This window comes from Geospiza fortis, unplaced genomic scaffold (assembly GCF_000277835.1).
Source record: "Geospiza fortis unplaced genomic scaffold, GeoFor_1.0 scaffold237, whole genome shotgun sequence".
Lineage (NCBI taxonomy): Eukaryota > Metazoa > Chordata > Aves > Passeriformes > Thraupidae > Geospiza > Geospiza fortis.
In genome coordinates this window covers 3,912,218-3,925,859 of record NW_005054319.1, presented here as the reverse complement: position 1 = coordinate 3,925,859, position 13,642 = coordinate 3,912,218, and the positions used below count along the sequence as shown (strand labels likewise).

At 42.6% G+C, this 13,642-nt stretch overlaps 1 protein-coding gene across 1 annotated transcript in view; it reads right to left on the bottom strand.

The window, feature by feature from the left end:
- The window catches only part of TECPR1 (tectonin beta-propeller repeat containing 1), a 21,836-nt gene extending 10,864 nt beyond the window's left edge, over positions 1-10,972 (bottom strand). Inside the window, exons 1-11 of the mRNA XM_005420369.2 lie at positions 10,742-10,972; positions 8,857-9,039; positions 8,239-8,361; positions 7,464-7,589; positions 5,779-5,953; positions 5,585-5,685; positions 4,125-4,226; positions 3,727-3,872; positions 2,392-2,900; positions 1,506-1,651; positions 414-569 (exon numbers count right to left, since the gene is read on the bottom strand). Of these exons, the coding sequence (XP_005420426.1) occupies positions 414-569; positions 1,506-1,651; positions 2,392-2,900; positions 3,727-3,872; positions 4,125-4,226; positions 5,585-5,685; positions 5,779-5,953; positions 7,464-7,589; positions 8,239-8,361; positions 8,857-9,039; positions 10,742-10,972 (1,998 nt within the window). The remainder of the gene's footprint in view (positions 1-413; positions 570-1,505; positions 1,652-2,391; positions 2,901-3,726; positions 3,873-4,124; positions 4,227-5,584; positions 5,686-5,778; positions 5,954-7,463; positions 7,590-8,238; positions 8,362-8,856; positions 9,040-10,741) is intronic.
- Positions 10,973-13,642: the final 2,670 nt, after the last annotated feature.

Here is a 13,642-nt window from a genome sequence, read left to right as displayed (position 1 = left end):
CTGCCAAGGACAGCAAAGAATCAATTCTTGGCGCAGAGGGAATGAGACTCCACTTCCAGCTTTGCCCTACCTCTGATTCCTGTTGCCTGCAGGCATTAACCCTACTTGGGAAGACCCTGTCCAGCCAAGCTGGGCTCTTCACAATCAAGAACACTGTGAATTTCCAGAAGAATTCCTAATTAGTGCAGAGTGATGGTTTAAGCAATGTGAGTGGTTTGTGATGGGGTATTTCTGACACAGCACTGACACAGCCCAGAAAAGCCTGTGGTTTCCTGGTACCTGGGGTTACCTTTGAATTGCCAAACCTCAGAACAGCAGGTGCCATAATTTGCCTCCTTCAAAGAAATTGTTTCCCTTTCAGAGGCTTCCCTTTGCCAAAAGCAGCTCTCCCAGGGGTCTGCAGCTGAACACACCTTTTTCTCCTCGTGGTACATGTAGTAGATGAACAGGATGCTGTCACGCATCCCATCACTCCCAGTGAACTGCTCCAGTGCAACTCGAACGTCCATCCACTTATGAGGCTTCCAGTTCCTCCACCACTGCAAGGCTCCAGTTTTAACCCAAACCGACTGCAAGGCAAACACAAAAGCAATAAAGAAACTGCATGACTCTTTTTCCAGAATGCTGGTTTTGTGCCTACATGTTGTGTCTGCTGCAGGTTAGTCTGTATCACACCTCATCATACATTCATACAATTGTATCACACATTCCCATACAGAGTGTACCAGAGCATGGAAACTCATAAAAGTGGATAAAAAGATACTGAGGTAGCAGAGTACAACAGTAGTAACATTTTTACCCTGCAAGAATGCAGTAGCACACAGGTAGTAACTGACTCAAGTTTGCTCTTGTTATAACACAACCTCTCTTTGGAATTTAAAGGCTTTTGACATATTTTTTTAAAATGTGATCAAACCCCTGGACTCCAAGTGTTTTTAGTCAAAGAATTCTAGATGTCATTTGGCAATTAGCAGTGAAGGGACCAACAATATGAATGAATCTGAAAAGAGCCAAGGAGTCATAACAAAGGGAACATCAAACAAAACTGCTGCTATTTATGTGCTGCCACTGACGTTTGCATCATTTATTTACGCAAGTTAAATTAGTCCTAATGGCCAAGAGAGGGAAGCTCACCTCCTTGAGTCACTGTTTCAATTAAGATGCCTCATCTTGTGGTGGAATAATTCATACAATGTTCTGCTGTTGGAACCATTTCTCTGAAGATTTGAGGTCTCACAGTACCCAAATAATGCTGAGCAATGCTTTGTTTCTTCCTAAATAAAACTATCTGATAATGCTTTTAGATGAATACTGCTGCTCCATCTTTGACAAGCTGGTAATTTCCTACAGGGAGCTCAGACATTAATAATCCAGGAAAGTTGTCACAGACAGAAATAAGGGCAAGAATATAAAGCTGACAGTAAACTCAAATCAGTATGTCAGAAATGTGTTATCGATTCCCAGATGTGTTTAGAAGATAAGAGATAAATGTCCTCACTGCTTACCTGCTCAATAGCCTGCTCATAGTGCCTGAAATTCTCCAGTTCCCGCTTTGTCCTTTCACTGAGCTGCTGAAAAATCTGCTTCCTCCAGGCTGCTGTCTGTGCAGGAGTGATGGACAGGGACAGAGACTGCACAGATGATGACAAACCTGGGACAGAACCAAACCCAATAAACTCCAGTGAGCTTTGAGTACAGTTCTGTCGAAGGTGAAACATGGCACTCCTTTGAACACCAGACTGGATCAACCCAGTCCAACACCATTTTTATAATGATTTGGATTCAATGTATTACAGCCAAACTTTGTACATGATTCATAAAAAAGGATCACTAGATAGATTATATAGAAGTTTCTAAAGCCATAACCTTGTAAAAATGAGAGTTTTGTCACTTAACTGCAAGATAATTAGATAATATACTGCATCACAAGTTAGACTGTTAAATACTAGGATGCCAGAGTTCATGGTTTATTTTACCCATTTCAGTAGGAATGGCAGAGTGAGGCAGTTATTGCCAGCATCTGCACCTCCCAAGAGAGCCCTTTTCACTCCTTTCTGTTACTGCTCAGTGATATTATGTGTTTTGCCCGAAGCTGCAGTTTCAGTACAATTAAAAATGAGACGTAGATCCAGCACAGATTACTCTACAAAATTGCTACAGGAACTCAAGAGAAAATATCAATTTTACATTTATTTATCTCAAGCCCAAAGTGCTCTATGCTCTACAGCTAAATACTGCAGCACTATGCTCAGACATGAACCCATTAACAAACTGCAGTAAGAGAAAGTGGGTTAGCACAAGTGGCTTTGCTCAGAAAAAAACACTATTTTTCTTAAAGAGCATATTGAGCTGTGAGTGAAACTGGGATGTGCTGTGGTGACTGGCCAGTACCTGATGGAGCAGTGAACCACTTCAGTGGGCTGTGCAGATCTACCAGACAGCCTCCCCCAGACACCCAGGCCCACAGCGGGTGCTCATCGGCTCCGTACTGGTCCTCAGCTCCCACCGAGAAGGCACCCAGGGAAGAGAGGCTGGATGTGTCTGCAAAGCTGCTCACAGACAGCACTGGATGCTTCTGAGCCTCCTTCAAGTCAATGTTTATCCACTGCAGTTCTGCAGAAGGATTTGGGTTTGCAGGAGATTTATTCATTTCAAGGTTATCTTTGTCATTACTAGCTGAAGCAGCAGTGCCTTCTCCTTGCTCAGAGTGCAGAGGATCCACAGGCAGCCGTGCAGATGTTTCAGCCTGGCTGGCTGGGCCATTCCCAGCAGCTGCAGCTCCCAGCAGGGCAGGGCTGGCAGGGCTCGTGGGCAGCTCTGTATCAGAGGAAGGATCTGCATCACCCTGAATGACCGCGCTTGTTTGGTTCTGAATATCATCAGTAAAGAAACAGCCAGCACTGAAGGACAAATAGATAATTAATTATCATCCAAAGCATTGTAAATCAGCACAGGCCTTAGATTGCACACACACAGAAACTGACTTAGTGTTTCACTGCAGGAGAGAAACAGCAGACTTCTCTTTTAAATGTCAAATTCTATCATCGGAGGAACAAGTCCAACACAAACCTGGCAAACTGGTCTAGTAAATCTGAAACATAGAAAGGAATTTTATTGATCTTTTCAAACAATTGGTGGTGTTGGCTGCCTACAACTCTTAGGAAAACGCATGCCATTTTCTGAATATGAAATAACAAATGGGATTTTTTTAAGCCCATTATTAACTTTATGATTTGTCTTTGCCAAAGGGAACGTCTCAGCACACACTCTGGCTCAAACAAGTCAGATCCACTGGCATGTGTGGTACAGCCCAGAGGCCAGCAGGCAGGGGGAGTAACTGATTTAACCTCCCTAGGAAAAGAAACCTACAGTGACACTCAGGAAGAATAATTCCTAAATAGAGTTGACACTCCTTCATGGTATTTCATAAACAACATCTTCTCTTATTAGAGACTAGTTCCACATAGAGATAGTAAAGCCCAGAGGAACATGCTTTACTACAAGCATGCAGTGAATTCCAATGTGGGAGCTTCAGATTCTTCTCTGAGTGCAACAACTGCTGCTTATTGTTAATTTTAATGGCAAAAATGCAATTGCCTTTTGGCATACATAATGATTAGAGATGTCTTCCCCACTCCTCCTTGTCTGTACCACTTGAATGAAAAGAAATATCTCCTAGCATTGAAACCCTTGCTCAAAGTCTTGAGCAGGTATTTCATGGAGTACCTGAGCAGACTTGTTGAGCTCCCAGTCTGAGATCTGTCACTCTCCCTGCCAGACACAATTGCCTTCCATGTCTTCCCACTGAGCTCACTTGGTGTGACACCTTGACGAAAATAAATCGCTCTGTCATCGCAGCCAATTCCCCAGACCTAGGGGAGGAAAGGGCTTGGTAAGGGAAGTGGTTTGGAATGCAGCAGGTATCAGATACAAAAAAGGTGCAGTGGTGCTCCCTCCCAGCAGTTTAAGCCCAGGGTCCCTTTGTCCAGCCAGCCCTACTGGCACTGCTGAGACCCCTCCCCATGTGTGAACAGCTCCTGCACTAGAAGGAACACACCCTTAGAGGTAACATTCCTTTAGAGGGGAATGTAGATACCCTCTCAGCTACTCCCCAGCTCTCTTACCTGGTTGTTTAAGCCTACAGTTACCATCATCATTTCTCCAACCATTTCAATCCAACTTGTCCCACAAGGATTATGTGAGTTCACTCCTCTTCTAAACCACACCTACAACAACAACAGAAAGTAAATTTTTCTCCTTCTGCTCTAGCAGGAATTTAGTTTCTTTACTGGATTAGTCTTAATCTCCGACAGTGACTTGCCACATTGCCTTAAGAAATCAATTACTTCCTTGATTCTTTATCAGATAAAGATAAAACAATTCACCCAACAGTACCCACATTGTGTGTCCACCTGCAGCCAGAAAAGCCAAAAAAGTAGACTTTTTTGTAGGACTTCCTGTGACAGTTAGCTTTTATGCTCTTGGAAAATACTTTCTATTACTATCACCGCATAGGCTTTTTTGATCACTCTGAATGGGCTTCTAAATAGTGTTCTTACATTCAAACCCTAGAAGCAGAGCTGCCAGAGGGAACTGTCAGGGGGATGTCTTTAGCAGTATGCTCCTTAAATTGTCTCCCCTTAGATCTGGCCTTACCAATCTGAAAGTGTCTGTAGACTGGAAGAAGTTCCCTCTGTATGTAGCATACATCCATATAGTCACAGCAGCAAGCAGCTCCCTTAGAAGCTGTTGGTTGAATCCCATAACATCAGGATGCTTGACTGCCCTGTGGCAGGTCTGAAGGAAAATGCACCAGCCTATCTCCATTTATGACAGTGGATTTATGTGGCAGATGGAGCAGCCTGGGCACAGCTTGTTACCATGGCTCAGCTGGCAAGTATTGACTCAGTAGAGCAGAGAAACTCAACAGAACTGCTGCACAAGCACAGAGCTCAGGCCTGGCTTAGAATTCAGTGTGAAGGAGCAGGGAGTAGGACTCCATCATCTTTATGGGTCCCTTCCAACTTAAGACATTCCATCATTCTAAGTTAAAACTCTAGTAAGAAAGTAATCACACATCCACATAAGAGATATCTCACCTAATTAAACACTAAAACCCCCACATTAAAAAACTGATGAAGAGGGAACACATTAAAAAACTGATGAAGATTTGCAGTAGGAAGATAAAAAAATAGCATCATGCAGGAAAGTGTAGATGAGAATACTCCCCCTGCTGCTTTTGATGTAAAATTCAGTCCTTGTGGAAACAGGAGTCACTTCAGTTTTGATGCTTAATATCCCTTAGAAAAGGCTCCTCATCCAATCCCCACCCACCTGCCAAATCTGTCTGACTTGGGTTTAGAAAATTCATTCCAAAAAAAAGCAAAAGGTCTTCCTTAAATTCAACTCAACTATCAGAAACCACAGAGCATTCCCATAACAGCAAGGGGAACCAGAATTCCCCAAACCAGGGGGACAGAGAGTTCAAATCACCAATGCTTCCTGTGCAAGTTACACTCCTGTCTGAGAGCAGCAGACAGAGAAAGGGAAGGACAAAGCAAAAGCAGAACATGAGCCCTCTTACTTTTCTGTCCTTTGTGACACACCACACCACATCAACACCCACAGAGACGTGCATGATCCCGTTTTCAGAGCTTGGAGACTCCACAGTGCTCCAGGAAATTCCTGCAAAGACAGAACCCAGAAGGCACTGTAGGTTAGTTTCTTATCCAACACTACAAATCAAAGGGGTTTCCAGCCAGATTTAAGAAACTTTACCTTGAGGGTTATTCCTGTCAATTCCTTCTCTCACAATAGCTTGCCCTTCCCAGAGAGTTGCCCAAAGGAGGTCATAGGGACCACAGCTGATCTGCACAACTTCACCAGGAGTGGTGACTAAGGACCATGTGGAACCTTCTGGATTGTGATGGCAGACATTTTCTCTGTACCATACCTAGACAAGTTTAAAAAAACAAAACCAAATGAACTAAGGAAAAAATATCACTACAACAATGAAACCATTGAGACAAGAGTAAAGACAAACTGGAAAGAACAGCTCTCCTTTAACAAGAGGATTGTTTTATGTAGTGTATGGCACTCTGACCTTTAAAGGTATGTTTTCTTAAATGTTGATTATGCAGTTGAAGCTATTTCCTTATGTACTAAGGGAGGAGGCTGTTCTACAGAGCAGCTTTTATCATGGAACTACATCTGGATTGGGTACAGTAACCTATTGCTACAAGTTCTGTGTATATTTCAACATTTAAACCACTTCAGTGTATTTCAGGGCATGTTATATAAACCAAGAGTGAACAAATACATAACACAAAAATGTTACTGTTAGCTGAGAGCCTGGCCTCACTTTCACTGAACAGAGCTTGACACAATATGGGGGAAAAATTCCATTCTCTGTGCAGCCCTTGGTGACATCCAGCCATTTTTTAGTCTTGGACTGCAATTTTCTGTAGATCACAGTCAAAATGGGAAGGTCAAACATAGAAAGTATTCTGTGGCAGTCATATAAATGCTCCACAGCATGACTGCTGAGTGCTGAATCTTCATTTTTAGGAATACTTTATTTCCCTGGGGACTTCCACTTGGGAAATAAAAGCATTTTACAGTGGCAGTCAAGTAAGCCTTTAGACTGGGATGCTTGTCATGTATTACTAGAAAGTATGAGGAATAGGGAGTTTTATTTTAAACAATGTAAGCAGGATTGCTTGCCTCTCCAGGCAGTGCCAAATGTGACTGAAAGCTCAGGTTATCTGTTAAAAGCATTACATTCTGAGACCACAAGTTAGAAAGTGTCTAGACACAAAGGAATATTAGATACGTGCTGTAAGGATGAAGGAAGAAAAGCAAGAGTCAAATCTTCACAGGACTGAGCAAAAGAGGAGACCCCATGGGAGGCCTAAAACCAACAACAACAACATAGAAAGATATGTAGTTTTCAACAGAAAATAAAATGAAAACAGGTCAGAGCTGGATGCCACATTGCCAGGTCAGGAGGTGATCACTTTCCAATCAGTAAGTCTTTGAAAAACCATTTTGTAAACTCTTGAATCATCCCTGTCTCTCCACCCCAAAGGCACAGCACGATGCTTCACCAGAACCTCTGTCAGGTTTTAAGGCTCCTTCTCCTGGTTCCCAGCCCCACAGTCAGCATTCTGGGCATTTTTCAAGATACAATACACTACTACTCAGCCCCAGTTTTTAACATTCACCTGTTCATAGAGGTTAAAGGCTTCCATGAAACAACAACCCTAGAAGTACTAAGCCTTTCCATTTACAACACAAGTTGTTACATAATGTATCCCCAAAGCAGCTTTTCATCCTCTGCCAGATGCACAAGCAGTGCATTTCCTTACCAGTGTAAGACAATAACAACCCTGCCTTGCTATACAAGTATTTAACTCCTTTTAACTAGTAATTTTTATTAGAAAACTCAGGGAACACACACATACCCTTCCTTGCAAAGAAACTGCCCACACTGAGAGGCGGCCGAGAGGCTCGTCCGTGATCTCCCAGCCTCCGATGGAGATGTCATTGAAAGGGTCTGGCAGCTGGTCTGGTTCATCGTGGGACACAATCTGGAGCAAAGGGAAGGAAGGTTGAGGAGAGGAGACACTGCTTGGCTTGGCTGGTGGCATAACTTGTGTCTTGCAGATTGGTTATGTATCACCTCCTAGAGTGGCTGAGCAGGGAGATTCTCCCTCTCACTCAAGGCCTCCATATGCAGAGAGGGGAAATGCTGACAAGGCACCATGGAGAAGTCTGTTTTGCTCCTTAAGTAAAGGAAGTTTTTACTTACAGAACAGTGCATACAGAATTGGAAAGCTGAAAGATCACAAATTACAAATTTTGAATGTTCTTAGAATGGAACAACAATTATTAAAGAACAGTTATTCACACAGATAAAGCACATAGCTTGTGAATGATGCAAGGTAGGTACCACCTTGAACGAGAGTGCTTTGTCACAAAACCAAAGGAAGTTAAAAAGTTCATCTGAAATTTGCAAAGGAGCTGAGCATCCATCTCTAATTGCATCACCATAAGATTTGGCACCTTATTACCACAGGTTTCCATGAAAAATCCCAGCCTTCCATTCATGCTTACAAGAATAGCAAGTCAGAAGTGAAAGAATCCAAGTCCAGCCTACAGAGAAAATTAACTTCCCTGCAGTTCTAATTGATTATTTCAGACAATCAGTTTATTTAATATGTAAAAGAGATCCAGAACCTTTGCCCAAACGTCCCGTGATTTGTATCTCCTGTATCTGATCCATCTCCTGCGTCTGACACAAGAATTCCATCTCTTATCCTTTGTGTAGGTGCTGGGGAAGTCTATGGCATAAGTCCAGCCCTGCAAACAGAGGTTTCCTTGTATGAAAAACAGGATCAAGGGAAAGCTTGAAGTCATAACTCAGAGCAATTCTGCGCAAGAGTCACAGCACAAGTCACTCTGTGTGTCTCTAGAGCCCTGATTAACAGATCAGCTAATTCCATGAATGATTTATGAATCATGCCCAAATTCCTCTGGGTGATATACACAGAACAAACAAACACAGTAAAACATTTTACTTTCTTCATAGTAAAGACCTTAAATAACAATGGCATTCAGTTGCCAGGATTTCGTGACCTGATCAAAAGAAAAAAGCTTCTATAGAAGCTCCTATAGACTTCAAAAACCTTCAAACAAGATCCTTCTTTCTGTTGTATTAAAGTTGAGCTATTTCTCAGAAAGAAGTATCTATGGCAAGTTTTATTTTTACAGACTTTTTTACACTTCTATAAGTTCCTTCCATTTTACAAAGAAAGGATTCCCAGAACAGATCTCTTTTTGGTATTATTCACCTACCCCTTTCTCTGTTGGTTCCCCTCCAATATTTTCATCCACATACCAGTCAGACTCCCACTCCCAGTGTGGTGAAGGCAGTGTGAAACTATCAAGCTGCTGGTGTTTTAGCCCGCTCACATCACTCCACTGCCAGCGGTCACTGGGCAGTAATTTCTCACAAAAGCCACCAACTGGATTCCAGCGCTGCCAGAAATAATAAATAAAGTATTTTTCTTTGAGATCACATTATCTCATTGCACATCTATAGGGAGTCATGACATGTTTCTTATTTTCTGCAGTAGAAGAGGAATAAATTCCTGGGGTGAATGAGAAAGTGCTCACTCCATGAGCCCCTCCCTGACACAGCCTTTGGAGGAAGCTTTTTTAAATATCAAAGAAGGGCTGACTGCAGAGCTTGTCCCAACCAAGTCATTTTCAGCTACATAAATAGGACCATCTGATGCTATATTTTACCAGGCACTGGGCTTTTTTCTTTGGTGATGTATGGCACCATGACACTGCAGCATTAGGGTAATGCTGCATGGATGGCCTTGGTATCTCTAATCTACTCGCAGAGAAAGATGATTCATATCTTGTCTGCACTAGAAAAACAGCACTGCCTCTGCCAGGAACAGTGTTGAGAGAACTGTATCAGCAAATCTCCCCTGGATCTTATATTTTTCCCTAATCTGCCTTGAATCAGTTACAGAAGTGATAACACAAGGATTTTCACCAATACTGTCATTTTTTCCCCCACACTCCTACATACTATAGAAATACTGTCAAAATCTGTCCTGTAATACTGTCTTACATTTTAGGGCATGTGGAAAATGAGTGGTGCAAAATCCATCTATAATTTTTACACAAAATATTATTTGCTGTTACTAGAAATTTGGCTGAATTGCCTTGCACATTATCTGCAAACTACTTCAGTTTAATTTCTTCATTGCTAGCTCTTGTAGAGTATTTCTTTCTGTGCTTTCTAGTATTTTTCCGTTTTTCATTACCTAGAACAAACAAAATGAAAGTTTTAAAGTAACAAATAGAATTTTAAATTTCGCATTTTTAAAGAACATGTTTACATAATAAAAGGAACATTGTTAGATGGCTGAAAAGCTGTATCAATATTAAATAATGTATAAAATTAATTTGTTGTACTTTTGCCCATGCAGGTAAGTTAATATCTCTTCCCAATTTATATTCATTCTATTGCCTATTAGAAATCAGAGAAATGTGCTCAAGAAAATCCATCCATTTTCTCTCCCAATTAACTTTTTGTTAACTTACAACCAAATTTGATAAATTTCCTTTAAAATACTGTTTTAAAGACATTCTTTTTAAGTGCATCAGATAGAAAGGATGACCTTAACACTTCTATGCAAAAAAGCTGGAAACATTGTACGTAAATGGAAAGTTATGCCTTTATTAGAGAAGTCTTTGGAACACTAAGAAGCAGCATTGTTTAAAGAATAATATATTTCTGATAATATATTAGCAGAATATATTATCATATATAATATATTTCTGATCTTTGTTGCCTGGAAGTTAACATGGGACGTTTTCTTAAGGGGATTGTGTATTTGTCACTAAGGAAAGGAGAAATGGAAACTACTCAGTGAAAAGAGTGAATGCTCCAGTCTGAAATGGCCCACACAGACCAGGCTGGAGTTCACACTGGCATTGCTTTTGCTAGGAGCAGGGAAGTGTAACTCCTTTGGGAATTTAAATACTACAAGAATTCCCTGGTATTTGGCACATATATTTACTCTTCAGAAACTTCTGATAAAAAATGAAAACAAATAAAACTGATCAATCCTCCTGTGACAAAAACACACTGAGACAGCTGATGTAGGCTGTGCTGTCAGCCCAAGCAGTGGCTGTGTGAGAGGTGCTGTACCTGTCATACCTGGTTCTCATAGGTTTCCTCCTGGTATCTGATGGGAACATCTCCTGAGAACACGTAGGTGTACACCTGATGGTCACAGGCTATTCCCCAGCAGCACTGTTTGACAGCAGAGACCCTCTTGAATTCCAGCTGTGTGTCCTTGCACAGCTCCCAGTACTGGCCAACAGTGGAGAGAGTGTAAACCCTCCCAAAAATGTCAACAGCCCACAAAAGGGAACTGGGCATGGCCATATCTGAAAGGCAAAACCAAGGTTATTGCTGGAAATGATGGGTACAAAAATGGATCTTGAATCTACTGCAGATCAGTCATGCTCTGAGCCATCATCAGTCAAATTAAATAAAGATGTAAGGGATGATTTTTTAAAAAGAGCCTGTGCAAAGCTGGCAGCCAGACCTCTTTGTCAGAGCTGTGCAGCCAACACCTCTCAGATGTCCCTGAAAAGCCATAAGAAAGACCTTTCTATCAGCCCACAACAGTCCATCCTACAAGAGGTCAGAAATAAACAGGACAGCTCTGGCAGGCTGGGGACAGACATGAGTTCTGAACTGGGATGAAGCAGCACAGACCATCTCATAGCAGGCAGCTCCACTCTCAGGGTCTGGTAATGCTGCTGGTGCTACACACCCTGCTCATCTCAGCTCCTGATATCCCCTGATCCTCCTTCTCAGCCTCCTCTCTGTGTAACAACACACCTACACAGGTACAAAGGCAAGGATGTGAAAGGGAGCTTCTCCAAAAACACACATCTGGATTTAAACCATGGGCATCCTGCCTGCCTCTGCCAGGAAACCTCTTTCAAAGCATTCTGGAGCAGATCCAACTTCAGGATCTTTATACGTAGGTGTGATGAGTTTAAGTACACACAGAGCATGGTTTGGCAGCAGAGACCTGGTTGAGTTCCATTCTGGTTCTGTCACATAATAACCTGTCATTTTCTGGGCACTGCAGCCCTGCCCTTCTCAGAGGGGTGAGGCAGGTGCACATCAGTCCTTTCAGAAGTCAAGAAAGGCCAGGGTATTTCTGTCACTTGATCTTCTGGGTGCCATCAAAACAGACAAATTTTGGTGGTTCTGTATGTTTGACAGCCAGAATTGCTAATGAATGTTTTGAACTTTGCCTTCAGCTCCTTTAACTATGCAGTAGGGAACTGGGAGAGGAAAGGAGGGAAGGGGACTCAGATCCAACACAATGGAAGAGGAATTCTTGCTTGCAGTGAGTGTGGAACACTGCTCCTTTGCTGTCAAATGGCAACTCTGCTTTTAATACAAGAGCCTAGGGAGAGCTGCCTGCCTGCTTTCTGATAGAAGAGGTGGCACACAGGGACTGACTTCACTCTCTATGTGAATGGCAGTGGTGAAACTGTGGAAAAACTCACACAGCTGTCAAAGAACAGCACAGGAAATTCCTGTAGGATCCTGGGGAGAATGTATCAGGAGTCTTTGCTTCATAGAATTGCTGCTGCTAAGAACCTAAAAACCTGGATCCAACAGGTGAAGAACAGGTAACAGTGATAAGAAAACACAGCAGCAAAGAATGTGTGATACCAGGAGAAGGTCATGAGCAAAATTCTCTTATTAGCTGTAGCATAACTAAGATGAATCCTCTGGTTTTCACCGTTTTCCCTCTCTTTGTTGCTGAGACTTTGAAGGCATGAATCTTTGTCTGCTCTTGGATCAACCATTTACCTTCTTTATACCCTCCCATAATGGAGTACAGAAGGACATGACATGGAATAATGGAACAAAGTGAAGAGGAGGTGAAAATTAGTGTGGGTATCACTGGGAAAATAAAGGCTGTGAAAATAACCCTTCAGTATTAGCACTTAAAATTCTCCAAAGCAGTATTTATAACAGAAGAAAATATTATACACTTCATCCTAAACAACCAGAATACCAGAGAGTCTGGAGTGAAGGAAGCATTATAGATAATGCAACAATGACAGCTACCTAGCCAGATAACAAAGAAAAGTGATGCTTGGGTCTCTTAAAGATGGACAAATGTATAAATGAAGGCTTGTACCTGGAATGACAGTCCAGGCAGGCAGAAAAGTAACTGGAACAGTTCAAAGATTCCAAAGATTATGAAGTTAAGAAAAACATAGATGGGACAACTAAAATAATGCAGGCTAATGCAGCTGGTTTGAAATACTCAAGGCAGCCAAGACAAGTAAGAGTTTCTACATATTCTTTCATCTGAACTTTTAAGACAGTGTTTGGGGCATCATGGGAAAATCCCAAATGCATTTGGGATTATAAACTTTTAAGACTTCACTTTAGGCCCCTTTGCACTGGCTGTGCTGCAGAAGATGAAGACAGATATTGCCCAGTTTAGAAGGATTCTCAGTGCTGCTGGTTTATGCAATTTTCAGTGAAGGCAGAAGTTGTCAAGTAATCTCAGGGGCCTGGAAAAAACCTGATCTGCTGAATTATTCCTCATCGCGCAGCTCAGCCATGTAATTTTGGAAATGCTTAAATGAAGAAAACATATTGGTAATTAAAATTTCCAGGGGCCTGGCATATCACTGATTGCTACAGAATTCAAGAAAAATATCCCAACTCCTTGCACATAATAAAAGCAATGACGTTCCTCGGGAGAGCAGGGCCCAGTTCCCGAGTTCAGGCCGTGGCGGTGGCAGGATGTGAACCGCCCCGAGACTGGACGTGTTCCAAGGCACACCGCGCACACATTTCTGCTCGGTGTCACACGAACCGAGCGGGGACTCCTCCGGTACCGCCGTCCGGCCACGGCCGCGCCGCTCGGAGCCCGCGGGGATTCCGGAGCGCTCCACGGACGCGGCAAGGAGCGCACCGCGCCCGGCAGCCCGGCTCGGGGCCCGGGCATTAAGGCCGGACCGGCTTAGGAGCCGTGCGGGGCTGCGGCGCCACCGGCCTCGGGCGGCC